At 49.4% G+C, this 26787-nt stretch overlaps 1 protein-coding gene across 1 annotated transcript in view; it reads left to right on the top strand.

The window, feature by feature from the left end:
• The window catches only part of AGBL4 (ATP/GTP binding protein like 4), a 1273876-nt gene that overhangs the window by 1113668 nt on the left and 133421 nt on the right, over positions 1-26787 (top strand). Inside the window, exon 7 of the mRNA XM_029227007.1 lies at positions 23469-23558. Within this exon, the coding sequence (XP_029082840.1) occupies positions 23469-23558 (90 nt within the window). The remainder of the gene's footprint in view (positions 1-23468; positions 23559-26787) is intronic.

The raw sequence follows: 26787 nt of genomic DNA on the forward strand, positions 1-26787 counted from the left end.
TCTAATGCTCTTTTTTTTTTTTTTTTTTTTTTTTAGAATTAGTTCACCTCTTTAATATTATACATTAAGTCAAAAGAGACCATTCGACTATACACTGATTTTGTCAGTAAGAATGCACTAATGAAAACGACGCATTTCGTGGACTTTGCGCGTCTGCCGGTATGGGTGGGCCTGAGTGAGCTGAGGACCAAATCATTCCAGGGCATAGCTTAGTAGCAGTTTGTGTAAACTTCTTGGGAGCTCATCAGGGTTAATGGTGAAAAGTTAGTTTTCCACTATTCAGGTTTTGTGCCACCCCCCCAAAAAAAGTTTTAAATTTTATAAGAAAAATAAACATAATTGGAAGCTATAACTTTGTTGCATTTTAAAAACAAGTTTGTCTGAACTTTACATTTACAAAATATTTTTGTATCCTTCTTTTTTTAGATTCTGCATATAAGTGATATCATGCTATATCTCTCTAATGCTCTTCCAGGACCCACAGGGCCTCTTGAATCAGACCATTCCCCGCCTAGGACCTCCTTGCTCCCTTTCGGCCCAACACTGATGACTTCCTTAGTCCCAGCAATGCAATTTGTGTCATCGCCTGTTTAGGGTGCTGGCAGCTTCTCAGCAGCGTTCAGGTCTCTTCGGCAGTGCAAGCAAGGAGAATGGGGGTTGTCTTCTAATACTGGGGGATTCTGGGTCCCTGGAGCCACGAGCTCCATGACAACACAGTCTCATTTCTGAGCTGGTAGAGTCCGTTCTGATTGCATAGAGCATCCCCCTTATCAGCAAACAGCACTGAGTATTTGAATGAATGGATGGGAAATGAATGAATGAAGCAGGACTGGAGCTAAGCCTTGAAGACAGGACAGGAGAGGAAGGGATTTTGAGCCCAGAGTGGTGCCCGAAAGGTGGATGCATGGAGAGGGCCTCGGGGGAGCCAGGAGCACGGGAAGCAGGAGGGAGGGAAGGCCCCAAAGCTTAGGTGGGCCTGAGAATAGAGAGAACGCCAGAGCCCACACGCAAGGAGGACCAGTGGGGTTTCGTAGGGTGGGGTGTGGGGCGGGGGCGGGGGGTCCTCACCTCCATCATCTGAATGATGATGGCACCTTATGCATGAGGGGCGTGAAGGTCGCCTCCCTCTCTCCCACTCCCTCCCTTCTTTCCTTTCCATGGGTATATATTCCGTACCTACTGTTCTAGGTTTGGAGGTTACAGCAGTAAATCAGATGGCAAAGTCACTGCCTTTAGGAAGGCTATATTCTAGTGGGGGGAAGAAAATAAACACCCACACTTCAGGGGGTGATGAGTGCTATGGAGAAGACAGGAAATAGGGGGAAGGGTGGATGCTACCGTGTAGAGGGTGACCAGGGAGGCTCACCCGAGCGGACCTCAGAGGAAACGGCCCGCCATGGTGAGGGGGGTCAGCACCACAGGGCCCCAGAGTGGGGAGAGCTGCCCGCAGGTGCTGGCTAAGGGCCTTCACAGACCATACCCTCCAACATGATCGTCAGAAGCTCTCCGTGAGAACAGAGGCAGCAGATGGCATTAGTGCCCCTAATTCACATGAGCACAGTGAGGCTCAGAGAGGTGAAGAAATAGACATAAAATCACACAGCCACTGATCAACAGATCTGGGTTTCAAACCCCAGTCTGTGGACTTTTTTCCACTGCAGACCGACCACTCCAGTCTGAGATCACAGGACCGGACGCGAGAATTTCATTTGCATGGACAGCCTCTCCCGCTGCCTTTCCTCCATCAAGGCTGGGGTGGCATCAGCACAGGGCGCGACCTGCAGCGCAGACCCATCACCTGCGGACGGGAGCACGCGCGGGGCCCTTCTCCTCCACCTCTCCTCTCCATTAAGCACCACTGCTCCAGCCCAACCCCACAGTCTCTGCACACAGGTTGACGTCTTTCATTGAAGCCGATGGTTTGGCAGCTCCCTGGCCTTTCCTCCGGCTCACGTCCTTCTCTTTACACTCTCCTCCCTTCCTCTTGTTCTCTGCGTGCCTTTGCTGCATGTCTGTCGCCTTCTCCACGTTTGTCTGCTTCTCTGCCTTGGCTCCATCTGCCTGTGGCTGCCTCTGTCTCCCTGTGGGCCTTCCCACCTCTCTCTGTCCGTCACCTGACCTGACCTCCCTAAGCGGCTGCCATAGGTTTACCTCGCTGGCCTCCCAGCAGCTCTGTTAAATGAGGGCAGAATTCAGGCAGCAGCTACTGCGAGGGCTGTGGCTGTCCGTGGGCAGCGGGATGCTTCGCATCCTCCTTTGCCTCTACCTTCTTTTCCTCTTCTCTCCCTCCCACCTTGGACTCTCCACTGGCACAGGCCTCCTGGCAGGCCATCCCCTGACCAGTGTCTGGCCTCACAGGCTTGGCCCAACAGCGGGAGCCAACCCCGCTAAGGACTCCAGAGAGGTCTGAGAGCTCTGCGGGATGCACACAGGCTGGACACAACCCGTGAGTCTTCACCTACAGTCACCATGGTGACCCTCTGCAGACGAAGGAAAATCTCCCCCCCCCCCATCTCTTCTTATCCCCTTTCAGGGTAAGGAGGCGTGGTCTCTGGAAGTGCCCACCTAATGGTCTAGGGAGCCAGACTCTGAGTACCTACAGAGCCAGAAAAAATGATTTTCCTCTGGGCACATTTTCTGGGCATCGTTAGAACATCACATGACGGCCAGTGAAGGCTTCCTTGTTCGATTTGCAAAAGGTTGCCTCAAACTGGAAGGGTGGGTTAGGGCTTCTTCCCATTCATCCCCCCTCCGCACCCCAGCAAAGTAGAAAGTAATTATATCCAGTGTGGTTTTGCTAAAGCAGCTGTTGGCTGGAACGTGACTACAGAGCTCTTTCCCTGAGGCTCACCAGTAAGCTCTGACCTCACCTTCTGATCAGTGGTTCGAGCCCTGACGACCTAATGTTTTTACTCGTTAATAGAGCCAGACCACCTAGAGTTAGGCAGGTCCTCAAGGAAAATCCAGCCCTTCACCCAGACCCCGCTTACACACAGCCTCCCCGGATGAGCCTTGTTGGAAAGAGTTCTTTTGTTTTGTTTTTTTAACGTTCTGCTTGTTATGCTTTTTGCCTCATCCCCAAGTACTTTTCCTTGTCCTGATTCTGAGTCACGTTGGACGGTGGGGAGAAGCTGGACCCTGCTGGTGACCCCAGTAGAAGGCTGAGGGGGGCCAGTGCCCACGTGCTGTATGTTAGGTTTTTAGAAGAGTGTGATGTGTGTGTCAGAAGGGGATTCTGATGGGTGATAAGTAGAGCTTCTCCCAGACACTGGAGTGAGTCCTCTGGTACCGATTTTGCACAAAGCTATTGGGAGCGGGAGGGAAAACTCCTTGAGTTGGGCAAGCACAGGGAATCACTTGGGACTTGGTGGCTGCTTGGATGGAAAGTATTAGCATCTTCCATCACAGCTGTCCTCCTCCCAGTTTCATAGGCAGGACCCTGAAGCTGAGTGACATGCCCATGTGTTCACTGAAACGGCAGAGCTGGGGCTCGGACCCAAAGCCTATGTGCCTAAACCCACGGCTCTTTCTGCTACTCTGCACTTTGGATCTCAGCCTGAAAGTGCCTCTCAGGGAGGATGATGCCCCACTTTGCCTGGACGCAGTGGTTCCTCCCATCTGTAAAGCGCTTTGTACCTTCTTGGATGTGTCACATAAGTTATCTCACTGGCTTCCCAGCAGCTCTGTTAAATGAGGTAGATGAGGGTTGTATCCCCATTTCCTGTGTGATGAAATGGGGGTGACAGTTTATAGGACACAGCTGAACAGGGAGGGGAAACAACACATATCACACACTTAGTAAGAGCCATGCTTAGATTGTTTGCTTCGAGTTATGCCCATGTTAACAACCTTTTGTCAAACATACTGTTTTCTTCTTTCACAGATGAGAAAACTGAGGGAGACTTTCCCAAAGTAGGAGTCAGGGGAAGGAGCCGGCACCAGAGCCGGGGCCCTCTGTCTTAGTCTGCCCCAGCTGCCTGCTGTTCAAACCCCACTACCTGGGGGCTTACACAACAGAAGGTTCTTTTCTCACAGTGCTGGAGTCCCAAAATCTGAAATCACGGTGTCGGCCAGGTTGTTTTCCTGAGGCTTCTCTCCTTGGCTCATAGATGGCCACCTTCTCTCTGTCTTCCTGTGGTCTTTCCCCTGGGCCTGGCTGTGTCCAAATCTCCTCTTCTTGTAGGGACACCAGTCATATTGGATTAGGGCCCACTTATAAGATGTCGTTTTATCTTAATTACTCCTTCAACAACCTGTCTCCAAATACAGCCATATTCCGGGGTACTGGGAGTTAGAACGTCAGCAGATAAATTTGCAGGACACAGTTCAGCCCATGACACACCCTCCATGGCCTGCCTCTCCTCACCCTGGTCTCCTGACCACGAATCCCTTCCCCTGCCCCCAGTGAGGCCTGTCTCTTGGCAGACTGGTATGAGCTGGGAGGGAACTCCCTCCTTAAGTCCCCACTCTGAGCTGAGGGCCTCTGTCCCTGGACTGGACCTACAGTTTGGGGATTATCAGGAGACCTGGCAGGAGCCCCAGGAGTGAGGAATGGAAATCTGGAAGATCAGCTGTCAGCCTGAATTGATTCCGTCAAGGACTTGGGAGGTCACCTCCACCCCGGCTTCTCTGAGCTGAGCTTCCCCAAGGAAGCCTGTGTCCTGACATCCTCTACCGCCGAAGGCTCTGGAGCCCTGTGGCACTGGCTCCTGGGATGGGGCAGGGCCTGCGACGATGCCCCCTGGGGAGCAGTGGCATCTGAGGCTGAAGCTCAGCGGCTTTGAGCCAAAAACTTGAGAATAAAAAGAGGGTCTCTTGGCATCACTGGAGGCGCTGGTTTGGAGGACTTCAGCCCCCCACACCTACGAGGGCAGGCATCCCACACATGGCACACCTCCTAGGGGCCAGGCCCTGTCGACACACCTGACAGACTCATCTTGTTTCTCCCTCGGACACAATACACACCCCTGATAGGCAGGGATCCCCACCACCATCGTATGGACGTGGGAATGGAAGCTCAGAGGAGGGATGTGACTTGCCCAAGCCAGACAGTATCCCAGGGGCTCCAATAGGGAAAGTGCTCACACTCTAGATCACTAATTTCCAAAACTGTCTGGTCATAAGAAGCATCCAGGGCACTGGCTTAAAAATATCCATCCCCAGGCCCTTTGCTGGAGATTCAAATTCAGTGAGTCTGGAGGGGGACCCAGGAACCTGTCATTGTAGCCGGTACACCAGGCGATTCTTTCTCGTTCAAGTCTGGGGATCAGTGGGTCAGGAACATCACCCCATTCTTCATTACCCCCGGCAGGTGGTGGCGATTCCTGGAAAGCCTCTGCCCCAGGCTGCAGCTCGCCTTCTGTCCGGTGTTCCCTTTCCCAGCTTGCAGTTGCTCTGATAGCCCGCCTTGGCCTGAATGAGTTCCCTGTCATTCACCATTGTCTCCGTATCAATATGTCAGAGGCTTGGCTGTCAAAACCCCGAAGCCGCCTCGCCAAGACTCTGAGTTAAGTGGTAGCACCTGCTCCAGGGGGCCCTCTACCCCCTCAGCCTCCCGAAAAGGGAGCCTCACCTTTCAGCTACTGCTGCGGAAATGCAATCCAGTGCTTCTAACTTGCTGGGGTTGAGCTGCTTCTCTCTGGGACAGGGAGGGTGAGGGCTGTTTTGTTGTGGGTTCTTTTGTACAAGGTCAGCTTCTAGCAATTATTTTTTTCTAATCGCCTGGGATCGCTCTCATCTAAGGCCCTAAACCACAAGAAGCACAATACATCCCAGAAAAGAAAACAAACAAACGAACCAATGAACAAAAAGCTCTCTCCTGAGCTCTGCTCCGTTCGCAAGGTAACAGACACCATCTTCCCGATCCCCTGCCGCCTTCGGAATCGTGCTGCAGGTTAATTAGAAATCCAGAGCCCTGGAACAAGGGAAATGGCTTTGTGTTTCAATTTAATTTGTTCTTATTTTTTGACAGGGTCAAAGTTCACCTTTCCAGTTTGAATCTGAAAGCAATTTATAGCTGTGTCATTTTGATATTGCTGTGTCCAGGCTAAAGATCTTTGGCAAACATTTTCTTCTGGGAATTGGTGTGGTTAATATTGTTCTCTCTCAATCCGTGTAGCAAACACTGAAGGCAACCTTCCCCTGTGCCAAGAACGGCGAGAGTTGCTGGGAGTGGACAGAAAGGAGGAGGTGACAATGGCACAGAAGGATGGCGGTGATGCTGGGGACTGACTGTGAGCCAGGGACACCTAGGGTCCTCTGGCCAGAGAGATCAGGGCCGCTTAGTGAAGGAGAGATTCATGAGCTGGGCTTTGGAGACAATGGACAACAACGGCAGCTACCTTACTGAGCGCCCACCGTGTGCTGCGGGCTTTAATCCTCACACCCACCTCTGCAGTGAGGGGCAGAAGAGCTCAGTGTTTAATTGCCCTGAAGCTCAGGGATCAAATCCTGACCGGCCAACTCTGTGGTCTGTCGTGAATGATTCAACCTCTCTGATTCTTAGTCTCTTATTCTGTGAAATGAGGAGGCAGGAATGACCCCGTAGGCTGGTTGTGAGTTTCAAAGGAAATAGCACACACCGGTGAATGCAGCGGTGAGGTGGGAGGGAGGAGAGAGGAGATGGGCAGGGTCCAGTCTCACGGCTGCGGCCACCCAGCAAGGTCACCCCCTCTGTAGTGCCGATTGCACTGAACAGGCGCACAAAGGCTGCCTTCTCTTGACACTCAGGAAATGCTCAAAAGCTATTAGTTATCATTAGTGCCACACAGCTAGAGGTGTCAGGGCTGGGATTTGAACCCAGGCTGCCTGGCTCAAAGACCCTCGATCTTAACCTCAGCCTATTGCCACAATGACTAAAAGTAATCAGAAGGGCCATGTCTAAGCACAGGTCTTCTGATTCACTCACTCTGCAGAAACATTCCCCTGGAACTGGCAGTCCTCCTCTGAGAAGCCTGACTCCACCCGCCCAGGCTGTGCCTGGGTCTCCTCTGGGCTCCCGGCCCCTGTGTGTCCCTCAGTCCACACAGCGGTCACTCGAAATCCTCCTCCACTTACAGATCCGTCTCCCCCACTGAGCTCCTGAGAGCAGGGAACTGAGAGCAGAATTTGAACAAAAGTTGGAATATCACCCCATCTTGGAATATTTCTCAAATAGAAAGTTTCCCTTTAACAGTAGCAGGTAGGAAATCTGAGTGTGTTAATAAACCATGGTGCTGGCCGTTGTAAAATATTAATGATTTCTAGAATTGAAAATGCAAATAGCTGTCTGGAACTCCTCCACTCGGCATTAAAGAGAAGGGCTTTGAAAGGACGCAGTGGGGAACACGGGGAATGGAGAATATGGCCTTGCTAGAGGCTGGGAGACAGACAGACATTTACCACCTCGTTACTGCCACATTAGCACCATTAAAAAGCAAGTCCCAGTTCTTCCGAAGGCCAGGCAGTCACATGGGTGCTGTCTGAATGCAGAGCTTTAAAGTGAGCAAGCGGCTTGTCCATCCACTCCCACATTCCCACGTGGAGCACCTACTACGCACCAGGGAGGAGAGGGTGCACCCCCTGCCATGTAGGACCTTCACTGTCACCCTCAGGACCAGAGAGAGGGGTGGGCTGGGGGGAGAGAGAAGATCCCAGCCCAACCCTGGTCAGCTCAGTCCACAGCTGGACTGTGATCATGCTCTGAACCTGACCCGAGTGAGGGAGCTGGTCTGGGGGAAGCACTTACCCCACGGTCCTGGCTTGTCTGGGAACACCTTGGGAACACCTCACACCTCCAGCCCAGCACCCATCTTTGTTGAACTCTCCAGAGAGCTAAGCATACTCTTCTCAGCCACTGGGCCTCCAAAACAAAATGTGCTTCCAATTTTTTTTTTTTTTTTGAAATAGTACCTGCTTCCTAGATGGTAAGTTTCTGGAGAGCAGCCCCTTGGCTGCATCCTCTGGTTGTCTCTAGCGCTCAGCACTGACACTTTGTGGCGGGGACCAGAGGAGCTGGGGGGTTGCTGAATGACCTCCAGAAGGCAGCTGGCTGAGTGCCGAGGTGGGGAGGGAGGGAGGGAGGGGCCCGGGATGGATAAGGGCAGATACCGCAGCTGTGGCCACCCTAACCCCACCGCAGCGCTGGCTGCACTGAGCGGGCCGCACATCTCAGTGCCGTCAGGCTGCCCTCTCCCTGCCAGAGACGGGCTGGGCTGGCACTGCCGCAGAGCTCTGGAGGCACACAGCCCACGGCCAGGTGACGCCTGCTTCCTTTCGATGTGTTCATAGTGCCCGACACTCAAGAACGTGTCCTGGGAGGGCCCCAGTCTCTCTGTGGGGTTTTGCCACTTCCCCTCTGGATTCACTCTGTGCTCATACCAGCTCCCCAGAAATCGAGAGAATCTCCCCATCATTCAGTGTCCCCAACAGGTTCTCCTGAGGACTTTTAATGTGGGGCTGTGCCTCTGGATTTGGGTCCTTTTCAGTCCTTTTCTGCTTCATTCCGGCTCTTTGTTGTGATCTGGGTGTGTGAGGTTATGAGAACGGGAAGCTCTGGATAAGTGAGGCACCAAACCGGAGGGGAAAGAGTGCAGGGTTTTGGAGTCAGTGACCTGGGGTTTTATCCTGGAACTGCTGCTCACCACCTGTGGGGTCTGTCGGATGGGGATCAGACACCCGCCCTCTGGGAGGCCGCCCAGATGGAATGAGATTAGATGATAACATGCCCCCCTGTTGCCTGCACAGATCAGATGCTCAGCTACCGTGATCTCCCTTTCTCTTCTCCCGCCCTCCCAGGATGCCATTTCTTTCTGTCTCCTGGTGCGCATGCATTTGAACCCCTCTATGCTACTGATTGCAAATATATTAGTCCTCCTCCTTCATCCTTTGAAAATGCCTTTCTTCCTTCTCCTCATGCACATGGCTTCCATTTCTGTTATAAATCCAATCTCTTTGCTCTAAGCTTTGCGAGTTCCCAGAGAGGCTGCACCACCATTATCTTAGTGCTTCTTGTCCTGTTCCCAGGAAGGGACTGTGTCTGTGAGAAATTATCTGCTTGATGTATGCATGTTTTCTTGTCCACTCACCCCAGCGTCCTCTCCTTGATGTTAAGACCAACGTGGTCTAATCAGAGCCATCCTGAGCCAGATCCTGGGTCCTCCAGACCTCCAGGATCACAGTCTTTTTGGCCTGGAGGGGGAGGAGAGAGACCACCTAGCCCTACCCGCTCTTCCTGCAGATGACGTAGTAAGAAGACCAAGACCCAGGGAGTAGAGAGCCTGGCCCTGGCTCACACTGGGCCAGGGGTTCTCAGTTGTGCCTGCACGTGGGAAGAATAATTTCCTTGAGCCCTCCCCACGACCTTGGTTGGAGAACGGGTGCAGGGGTGGGAGTGGGGCCGTTGTGCATTATGATTTCTTAAAAACTCCCCAGGTGGTTCTAACATGCGACCAGGGCTGAGAATCAAGAATAAAATGTGTCTCTTGCGTATGTATGTATGAGCCTCACGTATCTGGAGAAAAGTATCAAATAACTATCCATAGAAGACTGTTTCTGAGAAGGGGTAGGGCCTGTCACAGGGAAGGGTCCCAAGATGAGCATATCCCTCTGCAGACCCTGAGCACTTGAATGGGTATTACTAGTCAGTACTTATTTTATTTAGCAACCACATATTTATACAAGATTTGTATAAACACTAGGATGCTATTCCAAGTGCTTTAGAAATTACCAACTCATTTCCTCCTCAGAGCATGACTAGGAGAATGGTCCACCATGAACCCACTTTACAGAGGAGAAGACTGAGGCACAGAGAGATAACTTGCCCAAGGTCACACACTCAGAGAGCGGTGGAGGCACTGCTCTGGTTGGTCCCCAGTCCCTGCTTGTAACCTCTATGCTAAATCGCTTCTCCTCTTCTCAGCCCACACGTGCTCCGACAGCACCTTCAAGCCCGGGCCTTCCTAGAGGAAAGGGTCTACCAGAAGGTGGAACTGAAGCCTTCTGAACTCAGTAATAACAGAGGCTACTTTTATGGAGCGCCCATGACTTACACACCTTTCCTCACTTAGCCTCTGATGAAACCGTGGTTCAGCAACTTATCTTGGTTAAACAGCTTCAAACCCGGGTCTGCCCAACTCTAGTCCATGTGTCCCAGGGATAGTCTGAGGCAGAATTTGTGTACAGAGTCCAGGTTTATCCTAGAAGCCTTATCCTAGGAGCATTTAACATAAAACACCCCCTGGAAATAAGTTCTTGTAAATTAAGTTTTTATAATTTATTTTATTCAAGAAAGACTCTATTCAGCCTGAATCATGAAACCATGAAGACAGTAGGGATATATAATTTCCTTACCCAGGTTAACAGGGATTTATTCTTTCACCAGCTGCAGAAATATCAGTTATGGAAACAGATACAAATAGCTCTTCACTTGTGCCCCATACTGCAGCAGCTTGCCCTTCCTGCCTGCACACATGGGCCACCCAGGCCTCGCTGCTCCACTGGACTGCCCGGCTAATGGGATAGTGACAACCTGCCCGGTCGGACACTAAAGCTTCTTTTTTTTTTTTTTTTTTTTTTTTGCGATACGCGGGCCTCTCACTGTTGTGGCCTCTCCCGTTGCAGACCACAGGCTCCGGACGCGCAGGCTCAGCGGCCATGGCTCACGGGCCCAGCCGCTCTGCGGCATGTGGGATCTTCCCGGACCGGGGCACGAACCCGTGTCCCCTGCATCGGCAGGCGGACTCCCAACCACTGCGCCACCAGGGAAGCCCACTAAAGCTTCTTTTACAGAGAACTTGGCCAATCCAATTTTCAAGCAGCATGCCTAGGGCTTTAGCGGCCTGCCCGTGGTCTCTGTTCTGTTCTGTTGAGTGCGTGCCATGTGCTCAGTGGTGATGCTGTGGTCCAGAATTTAGTGTACAGTGTGGAGAAGTTGTCCAATAACTGATCACATGTTTCTGACCTATCATGAAAATCCAGTTCACTGTGAGACCTTGCTCAAGTCACTTTCTCTCTTGGCACCTTGGCTGTAAAATGGGGGAGATTAACTAGACCATACTCAGGTCTAATCATCTCTGCTGTGTGATGTCAGGCAGCTTCCTAAACTTCTCTGATCCTTAAGGTGGTGGAAACATCCTCATTGGAACAAAAAGGAATTACTACAGGGAGAGTTGGTGTTAAGTGCAGCTGATGGCTTGTTAATCCACTTACAGTGGTATATGTTTTAAATCCATTATTGAGGACTGCTACATGCCAGGTGGCTTCCTTGCAGAGTTCATATCGTTTTGACAGTCCTTTTGTTTCAGCCACATTGATGCTGCTGCTCTGACACAAGTGTTTTGAAATGGGAACATTTTGACACAGCCGGGAAAACAAAGCATTACACCTTCAGCTTTTTAATAAACATTACCAAACAATGTGCCCAGGAGATATTTCAGGCTACCTCCCCTCATCCCAGAGCTTCCCCATCCCTGACCTCCCCTCTGGCAGGGGCCTCATGGAGGGGAGAGGTTGGGCTCAGGGTGGGCTCCCAGTCAAGCTGGCAAGAAAGGAGACAGGGGCAGTGAGGAGCTGTTGGGAGTGAAGGTCAGTGGAGGTCAGACATGCACGGTTGTGTGTGGGGGGGGTCTGCTTCACACAGTGCCTGGTAATTTTCCAAAGCAGTTTTACATTTAAATGTAGCCATTTCAAAACTCTTGCATCAAAACAACTATGTCAAAATGCCCTTCTGTGTCTCAGACAAAGGAAATGAATGCCAGAAAGAGATGAACAAGACAGGGCTTCTGCCCCCAAAAAGCTGAGAGTCACCAGAGGGGAAAGGCGAGAGGGAAAGAGAAGCAAATTACTATTGTACTGCCGGGCAATGTCTGTAATCTCGGAAGGGGCGAGGAGGGAACAGAACAGAGAGAGCCTGACTCTGCCTGGGAGTGGGGAGGGGAGCTGGTGTCTGGGAGCTCAAGGAATATTTATTGAATGATTAGGAAGAGTAAATGTTAATTGACGGTTTTCCTTGTGACAAGCACTGTTATTAGTGCTTTATTTTAGCTCATTTAGTCCTCACAACTACCCAATAAGATGAATATTATTATTATTCCCATTTTATGGATAAGGAGACTGAGGCTTCCAGAAGTCAAGTGAGTGACTTTCCCAAGACCACCCAGCTAGTGAGTGGCAGAGACAGAATAGGAAAACAGGCACAGCCACACCTAAGGTTCTGCTCACACCCTTGCACTCTGTGGCCTCTTTGTGAGGGACAGGAGCCTCAGGGTGAAGGGACACAGGTTTTACCATTCATCAGACTGGGGTCCACTCTGTTCTCACCACTTACCACCTGGATGACCTTGGACAATCTGCTGACCCCAACCATGTCTTCTGTCTTCTTCCTTTGGCGCTCACCCTCCCCAGCACACATCCCTCAATGCCTGTTGGCTGTACTTATTGACTCAATAAATATGCAGTCGGCATGTGTATCGGCAGGTACCATGTTAGACCTGGGTCCACAGCAGTTACTAGGACAAAGTTCCTGCCACAATGGAGCTACCGTTTTCATGAGAAGAGACCTGAAGGGTTAGGAGCCAGGTCCACAGAACCCAGGGCAGCTCTCTAGACAAGGTGGAGAAGCTAGTTTGAACCCCTGTGTGAAGAGGCGTGAAGAGCTGGTGAGAGAGGGTAGAGGTGAGAGTGGGGTGGGCAGAGGACAGGCAGGTCAGAGCCTAGATTAGCTTCTAGGGCACAAGGGCAATGGCAACAGAAATATCTCCCTACTGAGTGCCAAAACGCCTCATCAACTGTAAGATCATGGGGACATGGGAGTTTAGCATAATTGCTCCTATTTTCCCCTCATTACTGACCCTTCCTTGCCTTCCATAGTCTGTGTGACCACATCATGGGTGAGGCGTGGGCTGGTTCATTTTCTCAGAGCCCGGAACAATCCAGCTTCCCTGGCTCCTCTAAAGATGTTGTGTGGAGAGAAAAAAAAATTTCACTCTTTAATAGAAATACTTTTCCTTCATTAAATGAAATCTCCAAAGCCCAGTAGCATTTTCGGTGCTTATATGAAGATGCCAATGGGGATTTGAGATTGAAAGTGGTATTTTTATACAAGTCAATGAAGATCTCAATAGGAAAGAAAGAATACTTTTCAAATCTAAATTCCTCCAGCACCAGGCGAGACAGATCTTCGGCTCAGGGCCTGGATCACATTACTCCCAGCCCTACCGGGAAACTCTTTTCCTGAAGCATTCCAAGCGCTCATAAATATTTGTTCTGTGTTTGGGGAAATTGTATGAATAGTGTCTTTCCAAGGCTGCAAACCATTCAACTTGAATTTCTGTGTATACCTCAGCTCTGATAACTTTGTACAAAAACTTAGGAATTTGTTGGAATTTGAGTCAGAAGCAGATGCGTGGGTGTGCCTGCCCACGTTTACACGCAGAACAAATCTTTTATCTGGTATAGCTGGGGAATGAGCTTTCCCCCTTGGAGGTGTCAGGAGAAAGACTGGTCTCAGGGGATAGAAAGACTGGATTCAAATTCCAGCGTAACTCTTGCTAGCTGGGTGGCCCTGGGCAAAGCACTTAACCTCAGATTTCTTGTCTGTAATATGAGGAAAACAATACACTTCTCCCGGGGCCTGGTGAGACCTGGATCATAATGTATGGAAAGTGCCTGGCACACAGGAACCGCTCACAGCCTGTTCCTTTCAACTACCTCTCAGCTGACGGCTGTACTGTAACCCATTAGCTTCATCAATTTCATGGCAATGATTCTGGTTATCTATTACTATGTAATAACCTCCCCCACCCCCAAATTTAGAGGTTACAATGACAATTGTCTTGTATTTTGCAGAGAATCTGCAGTCTGACTGCTCCTTTCTGCTCTGTGCTGTCTGGGCCTTCAGCAGGGCCGACTCCAAGGGCTACTTTTACACATGGAGAAACAGAGATGGGGGCTGTCAGAGGGAAGAGATCCGTCTGGAGCTAGGTAACAAGTTAAGGAAAGCTCTTTCCTGAACTCTCCCACTGTGCCAGGTCCTGCAGGGGAGAAAAGACTGAAAGGCACGAACTTTTCAGTTGTTCAGACGCCCAGAGCGCAATAAAACCACTAGAGGGATTGAATTCACATTCTCAGCAGCGGGTTGCGTTGGCCCCTCAGCGACACCAGGCTTGGGAGTCTGGTGAATCTGGCCCTTACTCGCCCTTACCCTGGTTTCCTTCTCAACGAGACAGGGATTCTCTGCCCTCACAGGGTTGAGGGAGGCTTGCCTAGCAGCTAGTAGATGCTCAATACATGGCATCCATTAAAAGAAGGATTCGTTCTCTGCACTGCCTCTACGCATCCCAGTGCCTGCCCCCATCAGCCCGCATAGCTGGGAGAGGAGGAGAGACCTCTGGCTGCGACTAGCAGGCAGGCTGAACTCTCTCCTTTCAGCGTGGAAAATCCCCTTACGGAGAAGTCATTTGTCAAAGCCAACCGTTCAGTTGCTTTAATTTACATATTTATCAAGTCTGATTAGAATGTATTGTCTTCGACTTTCATCCTAGCTTTCACCTCTTCTCGCTTTCTCTTTCTGGGGAAACTTTTTGTTGCCCTTGTTGCAAAAGGGCACCTCGTAATTCAATTTGCATTTGCTAATAAGTCTGAAACTGAACCTGGTGAGAAATTTCTGGAGGCTGGGAGAGATGGAAGGCAGAGCACGTGTTAGGAAAAGCCTGGGCACTCAGTTCTAGCCTGATGTGCTCGCACAACCAAAGGGCAACAAGTGCTCTACAACCATTCCACGAGGATTTATTGAGCTCCTTCTGTGTGCTAGGCCCTGGGAATACAATTTGTGAAACAGACAGGCAAAGTCATGGCTCTAGTGTTGCTTAGAGTCTAGTGACCTCAGTTTCTGCACCTGTAAGATCAGGCAGTTGGACCAAGTGACTTCTAACGGTCTGCAAGTTACCGTTTCTGAACACATTCTATATGTCAGGTCATGGGCACAGACCCGATGCATTGTCTCAGTTCTTACAAGACCCCTGTGAGGTTGATCCTCACTTTGCAGGCGAGGAAAGGAACAATCTCAGAGCTCAGGGTCATGTGTGGCAGGATTTGAATTTAACCCTTCTTCTGTCCAACTCTACAATTCAAGTTTATTACCGCAAAACCAGGCTTGATTTTTCTTCTGCGCTAGTCTTTGAGCCCCTGGATAGCAGGAAGAGTGTCTGCTTCCTCTCTACGTCCCCAGGGGCCAGCCCGAAGTGTGGCATATGGTCAGTGTTAGAAAATACATATAGAATTGAACTAAAAAACAAAGTCCTTCATCCTCGGCCTTCTTGTCTGCCCTGCTCTCCCGGGCTGCCTCAGCTGAAGGCTGGTGTAGCAGGTGCTGTGTGCCCCACCGCCATCGCCCTTCAGGACCAATTAATTCCCCCAGTTATGCTGGTACCTGGCAGCTCACAGCAGTGCTGGTACCCAGCAGTGCTGGTACCTGGCAGCTCACAGCTGAGTTTCTCCCTGGAAACTACGCTCAGCTGAAGGAAGCCGCCTTTCCCGAGGCTCCAGCCCAGGCCTGTGGGCAGCCCACACCCAGTAGCCGGGCAGTGCAGGATACAGAGCCAGTCCCTCACCTGCTGGGACAGCTATGCAGGACCCGCCTGGCCTGGAGCTCCCCATGGGATTGATTAAAGTCGCCGTTGAGACTGTCCCAGCCCTGCTTAACTCACCTCTCACAAGAGTTGCTGAGAGCAATCCCCGGTAAGGCTCCTGCACGGCAATCTCAGCCTCTCCCAGCCTGTTTCCCAGGAGACCTGACCTCAGTAGTTACCCTGAGAGGGTGGCTGTGATTCTGACTTTCTGCAGGAGATGGAGGGTGCTGGGATCAAGATAGGTCATGGCGGGAAGAGCCCTCCTGCCGTCGGCCTACACCCACCACACCCCCCACCCCCACCCTGGAAGGCTGCCTGTCTACCTGCTCCAGGCCCAGAGTCCCAGCCCACGCAGGCTTTAGAGGGGCCAAGCCCAGCAGGGCAGCCTGGCTGAGGGGTGCTGCCTCTGTGACTGACAAGGTAACGACTGGCCCTAGCCCTCTGTATCTCAGGCCCATCGCCGTTCGGCTTCCTTCACAGCCCTGGCAGGCACCCCCTGGGCACTCTCCAGGCACCAGCCTGCAGGGACATCGCCCGAGGCAGCCCAGTGACGTGACAGGTGGCTGCTTGGACGTTGGAGCTCTATGCCCTGGGTTCCGGACCTGGCTTGACCACCCTCCTGCTGTGTAGCCTCCGACAAGTCACTTGTCCCTTCTGGGCCTCTCCCTTCATCTTCACAGTGAGTCTGTTCCACTTGGCGATTCCTCAGGCTTTGCAGTTCTTCTGGCCTCTAGGAGTCTCCTATAGGTCAGAGGCCTCCTCACTGCTTTTTAAAGCCAAAAAGTGGTTTTAATATGCGGTAGACACATGAGGTATACCAGAGACGCAGAGGCTCCTTTCCCAAAGGCCTGAAATTCCAGAATTAATGCTTCATTTCTTGTCATGAGCATTTCTCTGTCAGGAGCACACTCTTTTCAAGAGAAATCTCTTCTCTTCTCCCATCTCATCAAGTGTAGAACATTCATTTCCTAACCGTGCAACATGGATGAGTGCACCTGGCAGATGTGAAATTTTAGGCCCTGGGAGGTCCAAGCCAGGCTGAGGGAATGTGACCCAGAGGGCGGGGGTGGGGGGGCGAGGGAGCGGGAGAACTGAAAATAAACTTCGGTAACACTGCTGTTTTCTCGACGTGGGCCGGAGGCTCAGGGGGCAGGTGCTGGGCATTAGGCAGAGCAAATCTGAGCTGCGGCCTTCGGTCCTGCCTGAACGAGGCCGCAAAAGATTTATGACCGGGGCTTCCCTGGTGGCGCAGTGGTTGGGGGTCCGCCTGCCGATGCAGGGGACGCGGGTTCGTGCCCCGGTCCGGGGGGATCCCGCGTGCCGCGGAGCAGCTGGGCCCGTGAGCCATGGCCGCTGGGCCTGCACGTCTGGAGCCTGTGCTCCGTGGCGGGGGAGGCCGCGGTGGTGAAAGGCCCGTGTACCGCAAAAAACAAACAAACAAACAAACAAAAAAACCAAATTTATGACCACATGAGGGGTCCAGATTGAACTCTGAGTTCAGAGGAGGGTGAGGGCTCTGTGGTCTGGAGGTTTCTGGAAAGGCGTCTTGGAGGGGTTGGTTGGGACAGCACAGTCTAAGAAATTGAAGGTTTGCTTGAGAAGATACTGACGAGGCCAGGCTGAATGAAGTAGCGTATTTTATAGGGGTTTATAGAATATTCAACCAGGGACTATTTTGCCTCTGAGAAGACATGGGATGTTTAGTGATGTCCGAGCTACTTTTGATTGTCATGTGTGGTAGGGGAGGGGTGCTCGGGAACCTGTGGGTAGAAGCTAGAGATTCAGCCTATGGTGCATAACGCGGGGACCCACACAGAGTCCCCCTGCGACTACGTCTATTCCCAGGACTTTTGGCTCGGTAAATGGGACCTGCAATTAACAGGCAAAGCCATGGGGCAGGGGCAGAACATCTCTGACGTAAGGTTTACCTTGTGAGCTGGGCATTATTATTCTCATTTTACAGGGAACTGAGGCTCCGAATGTGTAAGGAATTTGCTCAAGGCCTCACAGCCAGTCATCTACGGGTCCTGGATATGAGTACTGGTCTATCTGCTCAGGAAGCCAGCAGGCTTTCCATTTAACCCCCTCAGGGGGCAGAAGAAACACAGGGACCAATGTCCTGCCCAGTCTCCCCCATCCAGCTCTCCTCTCCCATTGAATTCACCCTTAGTCTCCTGGGCTGAGCCAGGCCTGGGTGTTTTTGCTTTCAGCAAGTCTCATCTCTACCCAGATACATTCACTCGTTCTCCAATGCCTTCAAGAAAGCTCTATCGATGCCTCCTAAACCTACATTTTCTCATAAAATTACATACAAGAAATCCTGCACCCGGAGCATGTTCTTGTATAATTCACAGCTCCTATTCCCTCTTTATTGTCAGTATCAGCAACAGAGTGATTTCCTCATACTACATTTAATGTGATGTATTTTGTAGGGAAAACTACAGAATTGTTCCGCTGATGAAATCAGATACAACACAACAGTAACACCAGGGGTGGCCTAGGACCAGTCCGGGATGAATATTAGTTTCTTCCCTCCCCTCTCAGGGGAGGCACAGCCGAGCAGTCTAGAAGGCTAAGTAGGAGTAAGCCAGACAGATGAACTGGGGGCTGGCATTCTAGACAGAGAGACAAGCACGCACCCAGGTGTGGAGTTGTGGGGAGAACATTTGTGCTTGCGGAGCTGCCGAGAGTAGCTGAGGCTGGGACCTGTGGAAAGGGCTGGAGGAGTGAGGGGGCCGCCAGCTACCAGAGACAGGGGCGATGCCAGATGCAGGAGGCTGGGCTTGCCCGGAGGAGGACAGCAGAGCGCTGCCGAAGGGTTGTAAGCAGAGGGAGTGGTGTGCTCCCTTTTGCGTTTTGGAAAGGCCTCTTTGGTGGCTGGGCAGACGATGGGCTGGCAAGGATGGTGCCAACACAGGGAGGCCGGTGACAGGGCTGTTCTGGTCCAGAGCGTGCTGTTGTTGCTTCCAGGATTTCCTTTTCTCTAGCTTGCTAGCAGGTGGACCTGTTCGGGCCCCAGAGTATGATAGGCAAGACTGCAACTGGTCCAGTATGGAAACCAACAGGAGGTCATTCTCCTGACTTTGTGATGCCCTCAGGGATCATGCAGTCAAGAAAATGAAAAAGTTCTCTGTTTAAAAAAAAAAATCTTTCTATTGTAACATTCCATATTCCCCTCCCAGGTCCCCACCCTTCTTCCTGCACAGAATACCTCACTCCCTGTGACAAGTTATTGTCAGGAGAGACAGGGCAACAAAACTGACCATGTGAACGTGTGGGAGAATTTTGTCCTCAGAGGGCCCAGCTGGTGCTCTCTGGGGCCTCTTGGCATCTTGGCTGGTACCTCCACCAACCACAGGTCCAGTCCACAGACAGTTGACCAGATCGATGGAGGCTCTCCCTCCATCCTGACACCAAGGTTGTGGCTCAGCTCCTCACTCAGGCTCAGCATCAATAGATGAGATGCAAAGTTTCTTAAGTTCTACAATCAACTAGGGGAAGTGCAGCCATCTCCAGTGGGATTAATTAGTTATCTATTACTGCCTAACACATTACTCTAGAATTCAGCATTTTTAAAACAGCAAAGGTTTATTATCTCTTTGTATCGGTGGGTCAGGAATGTGGGAGCAGCTTTGCTGGCTGGCTCTGACCCAGGCTCTCTCATGAGGTCGCAGTAAGCTGTGGGCCAGGGCTGCAGTCATCTGGGGGTGGGACAATCCTCACCAGGGGGACCCCCTCCATAGGCTGCCTGAGTGTCCACAAGTCAAGGCCGCCAGAGTGAGTGATGAGAGAGAGAGAGAGAAAGTACATCCACGATGGAAGCCACTGTCTTTTTATAGCCTAATCTCAAAAGCCAAGCACCATCACCTCTGTAGCAATCTATTTGTTAGGGCAAGTCTCTAAGGCCAGCCCGTGCTGAAGGGGAGGGAGGGAGTTCACCTCTTGAAAAGAGGAGATTAATGAAGAATTTGTGGATGTATTTTTTAAAACCACCACAAGGACCCCATTTAATCTCCAAGAGGTGATATGACACAGTGGTTAAGAGCGTATATTTGAGACTCAAAAAGACCTAGGTTTAATCCTGGCTCCCCTCACATTTGCTACTTATGCAGGTTTAGACAAGTCACTTTACCTTGCCAGAACTCAGTTTCCTAAAAAATAGGGGTAAGAATTGTAGATGCTTTTCATTGGGTTGCTGTGAAAATTATGATCATACGTGTAAAGTGCTTCGCACAGGGTAAGTACTGAATAAATACTACTTAGTTGCTATTGGAGCTGGATAATGTCATTGTCCTTCACAAGAGGCAGAGAAGCGTAGAGGAGGAACACAGGGGGAGTCAGACTGCCTGGGTGGGGACTCTGGCTCTGCCAGCCTTTAGCTGTGGGCAAGTCACTTAATGTCTATTGGCCTAGGTTTTCTGTAAAATGAAGATAATAATAGCTAGTGCCTGGCCACCTAATAGGTGCTCAAGAAATATTTTATGAATAAGGAAATGGTGGCTGATAGAGGGACATTATCCCTCTATCAAAGGAGTGCTCGTGTGTGTGTGTGTGTGTGTGTGTGTGTGTGTGTGTGTGTATGAGTTGGGATGCTACACAAAATACATTTGACTGCAAACACCTTCTGTTAACTGGGGAGCCCACTATGGCTGTCCTGGTTCTACTTGAGGGTACCCTGTACCCCTGAGTGTGCCTCTCTCCAAGGCCTCCAGCTTTACCCTCCCTTATATGTTTCTCTTGGGCTCATTGTTCAGCTTCTTTGCCACCCTGGTTTTGTTCAAAGCATACTTCCTTCATCATCCCTGCTGTCTCCACCAAGAATATGTTTAATTGGCTTTGCACGAGTCTGAGGATTTGGTAACAGGATTGGGGTGGGAGTGGAAGTCCCATGTCACACCACCTCAGAGCTGCTGCATTACCTTAAACTGATTTTGCAAATGAAAGCTAAAAGCTGAGCAAAGGAGACCCATCCATTTTGCCTAAAGACGACTATAATGCTCTTTTACGGCCTCCTAAATGACAAAGCAATTTGTTACCTGCCTGCGGCAACATTTGCTTATATTAGCACCCGAGATGCTTGATTTTTATTAGCCCCACGTTATCATTTCATGAAGACGCAGGGGCTCAGTAAAATTAGTGTGCAAATAGAATGCCCATTTTGCATTTCCCTGTGGTCAGCAGAAATGCTGAATGCAATTGAGCTGATACCAGGTCAGGGGAGACATCCATAAAGATAGCCTTCACTGAGACCTTGGTAATGTCATTTTTCATTTCTACGCTGCTGGGATAGATGGGGTCAGTGTTAGTGTGTTTTACAAGGGCTTGGTGACATTTTGTTTTTTGTGTTTTAAGTGAAAAAGCAATATAAATACTAAGACATAGCTCAACTCCCACCAGCAACAAGGGATGAAACCAAACTCCCTTGTGTACATTGTGGATGGAAATGCGGTAGATGTAGAATCTGGTACTGCTGTTAGTGGATCCGGGAGGAGACGGACAGGGTAGTGAATGGGGCACTGGGCTGGGACTCTGCCACTGCTACTGCATGACCTTGGACATGCCCCCTCCTTCTGTGAGCCTCAGTTCCCTCACCTGTAAGATGGAGTTGATACTATCCACCTCACAGAGGCATGATGAAGATTAAATAAGATAGTGTGTGTCTAAATTTCTTTATAAACCAGGATCTGTATGAGTATGTTTTACTTATTAATTGAATAGCCAGTTCCTGACCACCTTTCCACATGGAGTCCTGGGAAAATCATTAAACATACACCATGAAAGTCACAGTTTCTCCCTTGAGGAGCTTGTATTCAGTCCAGGAGATGTTCAGGTATCTAACTTCTCTTCTTAAGAGCAGGTGAGCCTTCTCTCTCTCCCTTTGCTCCTGAAGGTGCTTAGCATAGAGCCGAGAACAGAGTGAGTTCTCAAGTATGCATTTTGGCTTCATTATATGTTTTGCTGTCTTATAGGAACCTAATATTAGGGAAGCAGTGACCTCAAAACTGGTCACCCAATAGACCAGGCAAGTCCTAAGCTTTCAGATCCAGGTATGATAGGGTTAATTCTTTTTTTTAAATTTTAGTCTCTGGCTTGGTACATCAATTGTTGGGATCATGAATCACATTCAAATAACCTGTCCTAGCATTTCAGAAGCAGAAAGCCAGTTAATGATCTCTGCCTCCCCTCTCCATCCAGATTGTCCACTAATGTAGACGGGATCCTTTAATCGAAGGCCTCTCAGTGTTCATGTCTGAATTTCCTTCAGGTCATTGTTCTGTTCTGTGTCAATCAGTCCTTCTTCTGCCCATGGCTAAGCACCCTCTTCCTGCCCCTCTTTTCTAGGAATGTCACTCTTGCCTACTGCTTTTGTCTAATAATATATTTGCAAAATGCTAAGCTTTATTATATAAGTGAGACTTCCGTAGAGGCAGCAAAAGCGTGGGCTTTGACTTTGGCCCATAATTTTCTACTTCTTTGTATGTCTAATACCTTTTACTGGATGATGAATATTGTGAATTATACATTGTTGAATATCTGGATTTTGTTGTCTTCCTTTAAAGACAGTTGGACTTTATATAGCAGGCAGTCAATTTTGTTGTTGTTGCTGTTCAGCTTGATTCATCTGAGATTTATTTTAAATTTTTGTTAGAGTGAGTCTTGGGTGGTTTAGCCCCACTACTAAGGCATGGCCCTTCTGGATTGTCTACCAAATGCCCTGAATGATCAATGCGGACTTCTACTTGGGAGGTGGGAGTTCAAATGATTCCTAACCCTGTGTGAGCCCTGAGAATGTGCAGTTCACAGCTCCCTGGTCGTTTTTTCATGACATCATGGAGATTCACCCTGTATGTGCACATCTTGGGACCCAGCAAAGACTCATGAGGACCCCTTTATGGATTCCTGGAACTCTTTTTCTACAGAGCTCCCTCTTCTCTGAAATATACAGAGTTTCCCCACAGCCACCACCTGGTTCAGACTCCCTGAACTTCAATCTCAGTGAGATTTCCATGCTCTGTTGAGGATACCTCTCTCTGCTCTTTGGTCTGGGGTGGGCCTCCAGGCAAAAAACCAGGGCAGTCAGGGGCATGCCTTATTAGTTTTCCTTTTCTCATGAGTTAGTCTTGCACTGACTCTTGTTCAATGTCTGAAAAGAGTTGTTTTGTATATTTTGTCCAACCTTCTAGTTGCTTAAGGTGAAAGAGAAATCTGGTCCCTCTTACTTCATCAAGGCCAAACAGGGCTTGGATTCTAATCTCAGCTCTACCCTAAGTAGCTGTGTAGGTAGAACTTGAACAAGTTATATAACCTCTCTGAGCCCCAGTTTCTGTCTCAGTAAAAGAAGTATTAACTGTCATGTTTCTGTAGGGATTATAAATAATGTGTATAATGTGCCCGACACAAAAGGTGCTATTTAAATGGCAGTGGCTACTATTACTAATATAAATAGCTACCTTTTTTACTCCATCATTTACTAAATTTTTACTGTGTACTAGGCAATATGTAAGCTTGTTAAATTATGACAGCAACCCTATGAAGAAACTATCCACATTTATAGACTAACACATTGAAACTCAAAAAGGACACATAACTTGCCTAGTTTCATGGTCAGTGGATCTGGGATTTGACGTTGCTCTTATGACTTCTTCAGATGATTGTAACATTAATATGATCAGTTGCACAGAAGAACAGAAATGTAGTTATTTAATATTGGGTGACCAGGGACATAATACAATTAGTGGCTTTAACCCAATGATTTAAGAGATAGATGTAAAGCACCCTTTCCCTGCCCCTCCCACACATATACATAACAACTCCCCATCTCAGCTGTCCTCCTTAGTAACCTACTTCCATTTTATCTTACAGACAACCTTTGGGAGGGGGCAGAGAAAAAGGTGGTATTCATCACAGGACGAATCCACCCGGGGGAAACACCCTCTTCATTTGTGTGTCAAGGTAAGTTGCAAGATCTCATGGGCATCCCGTGTCTCCCCTGCACATCCATCTGGGGCACTGTGATGGCCTCTGGGACAGTATGGTCACATGCAGAGTCCTTATCTTGGATGAGAATTTACTTCACTTCTCAAGAAGCTACACCTGATCTCCATTAGCATTTGTTTCACTAAATGTTCATCGACTACACGTATGCATGGAAGAATGGATGAATGAATGGATGGATTCATGGGTGGATGAATGGGTGGATAGGGTGGATAGATAGATGAATAGGTAGAGTTCTCCTGTATGTGCTAGATTGAGGATGAGAGTCATAGAGTCATCTACACTTCCTAGCTTTGTTTTACATGTCTCCAGTGGTTTACAAAAAAATAAATCTGGTCTCCTTCCACCCACCATCACCACCACCACCAACAACAACAAAAATTCTGGTCCCAGGTCAATTCATATATTGGCAGAAGTGTGGTGGGCTGGGGAAGTAAGAATTGAAAGTTATCTATTCGTTCAGTCAATAATTCACTTAACAAACAGCTTGTGAAATACTGTACCAACCATGAGAAGGAATGCATGCTTCATATCAGACAACCAGAGGTAAATAAGAGGTAATTTCTCTTCTCAAATGTATCTGTTTGTAATTGAATTTTTATTTATTATTAAGTAGTTAATCCATATAAAATATATAGTCAGCAGTATATATACATGCATGTATATATATACACATATATATTCAATTAGTCAGCAATATAAATATATTCAATAGTGTATAAATAATAATTTAATGAATGCCCAAGTTCCCACCAGCTTAAGAAGCTGAATATTATCTATTCTTTTTAAGTCCTCTGTCTTTCCTTCCCCCTCATACAAATAACCATCAGCTTGAATTTTGTATTTGTCCTTCTTAATAGTTTTACTACACATGTAAGCATTCCTGAACAATGTATTTTTTAGTTTTGCATGTTTTTGAACTTTATAAAAATGGTATCATTCTGTATGTGCTGGAACTTGAATAGCTGTCATTCAACTATTTTCATCATGTATTCTATTCCATGTCTGTCTATACCTCAACTTACCTATCCATTCTCCTGAAGATGGACCATTAGGCTGTTCACAGTGTTTTTTCTTACAGACAATGCTGATACAAATGTGTCATATTTGTATCCCACAAATGTGATACATAGGTGTCGCCTTGTGGGCCTTGTGCACGTGTGCAGATACTTTTCTAGGGTGTATAACTGTGGAATGCAATTGCTCTGCAAGTGGCTCTGCCACCTCCCAGCAGTTCGGTTTCCTCAAATGTAAAATAAATTATTATATCAATATGTATCTGTGAAGGCTGTTATGAAACTGGCATGAGATGAATGTAAACAAACACCCAGTCCTGTGTCTGGCATACAGCAGGCCCTCAATAGATGTCACCCCCTTCCCCATGGGATCTGAGAAGATGAAGCAGGTAATCTGCTTTGTAAACTATAAGGCACTCTGCAAACACATATGGGTCTTATTTTCCCCGTTCGTATTCTTACAAGGCTGTGGTTAGGCACCACTTCCTCCCTCTTAGTTTCAGACAAGGAGCCTGAGCTTCAGGGAGAGGAAGTGATTGCCCAAAGACAAGCAGCTCATCAGAGGCATGGCTGGGGGATCTCAACTCCCCGCTCCAGCCACCTTAGCTGCCTCCTTGGCATTCTCACTTCCAGCCTCCTTCTTCCCCGCACTGTCCTTGCAGTAACCTCTCGCGGGGCCCTCCTTCTTGTACCAACTTCTTTACCGGCAGCCATCTGTCAGTTACTGAACTTGGCAGCAGCCTGTTCCCCAGCTGATCAGATGCAACTCTTTTGTCCTTATTTGTGAAAAGACAGTAGCCTTACCATCAATACTTCATCCCTGAGAGCCCAAATTCCCGTGCTCACCCCCTCTGTGGGCAGCAGACAGAGGGTAGGGTCACTATCCCATTTTACAGAGGAGGCCTGAGGCACAGAGAAGTCGAGAAGCTCCCAGGTGCTCTCTCTGTTGACCCTGGATGGTGCTGAGTTTATCGATAGACTCAGTGCTGTCTATCACTGAGGCTTTCAGTCAATGTTCACTCCTTGACAGAGGCTTTAATGCCTTCCCACTACCTTCTCAGGATCAACTCCAAACTTCTTGGCATGACATTCACAATTCTCCATGGTGTGGCCCTTGCCAGGCGGCCTTGGCCTCATTATATCCCAGCTCCACACAACTTAATCCCCGGACACTCTTCTCCCCACCACTGGGGCTTTGCACCTGCTGCCCCTCTGCCTAGGAGGTCTTGTGCCCACTCCCTTCAGCCCCCTGCTCTGTGCCTGCCTTGTGGGTTACCCAATGGTCATCTTTTTGGCCCTGATTTGTTATGCATTTGATTTATATTTGTTGCTCTCCCTTTAAACCTAGCTGTTTGAGACCCAGGGCTGGATCTTAGAGTGTCATTTTCCACATCTGTAAAATGAGCATTGTCTTGTTCATTTCACGGGGCTGTTGTGAGGAACAAATGCTGTCTTGGCTCTCGGACGCTAAATCTGAGTCCAGAAAGAGGAACCTCCAGTTCACATAAGCAGTAAAGAGAGGAGGGGGCTTTGCAGCTGGGTCTCCCAAGCCTGTGCACGCTCTTTTGCTGGAGGAGTGAAGGGGCCTAGAAGGACTAGAGGGCCAAGCTTCCTGCCTGGAAGAGCACAGTGTTCTGGCCACCCCACGACAACCAGTACATTTGACATGTGAGACTGGGAGGCTCAGGGGAGAGAGGTGGCTGACCCAGGATCACACAGCTAATTCATGGCGGATGTGACGCCAGGACCCATCTCCCCAGTCCTGGTCTTCCTCTGTCCCTATCTCTGTAACTGCCACTTAAGACACACAATTCACCCTTCCTGAGGCAGCTCAAGACAGGCAGGATTCCCCCACTTTGCCAATGAGGAACTGAGGCATGGTCTTCCCCAAGGGCCTCCCAGCCCCCTGGGGACAGCCCAGACCACAGCCCCATGGGGCTCAGCTGGGGCTTTCTTCCCCAGACCCAGCCCTCAGCTGGATTCCCCTCCCCAGCCCACCTTGTTCTGGGGAGGGCAGGAGGGTGGGTCTAAGGCCTGGAAGATTGATTGCTGAGATACCTTTGGTTCTGTTAACTCTGTTTCCCCATTAACTGGCTCAGTGACCTTGAGTGGAGGGCAAACATCTGGGGCCTGGTCATCCCCGTCTGGCTGGGACCTCAGTGACCTTGAGT

Source organism: Monodon monoceros, unplaced genomic scaffold, assembly GCF_005190385.1.
Source record: "Monodon monoceros isolate NGI ecotype Baffin Bay Population unplaced genomic scaffold, NGI_Narwhal_1 Super_Scaffold_18, whole genome shotgun sequence".
NCBI classification, from domain to species: domain Eukaryota; kingdom Metazoa; phylum Chordata; class Mammalia; order Artiodactyla; family Monodontidae; genus Monodon; species Monodon monoceros.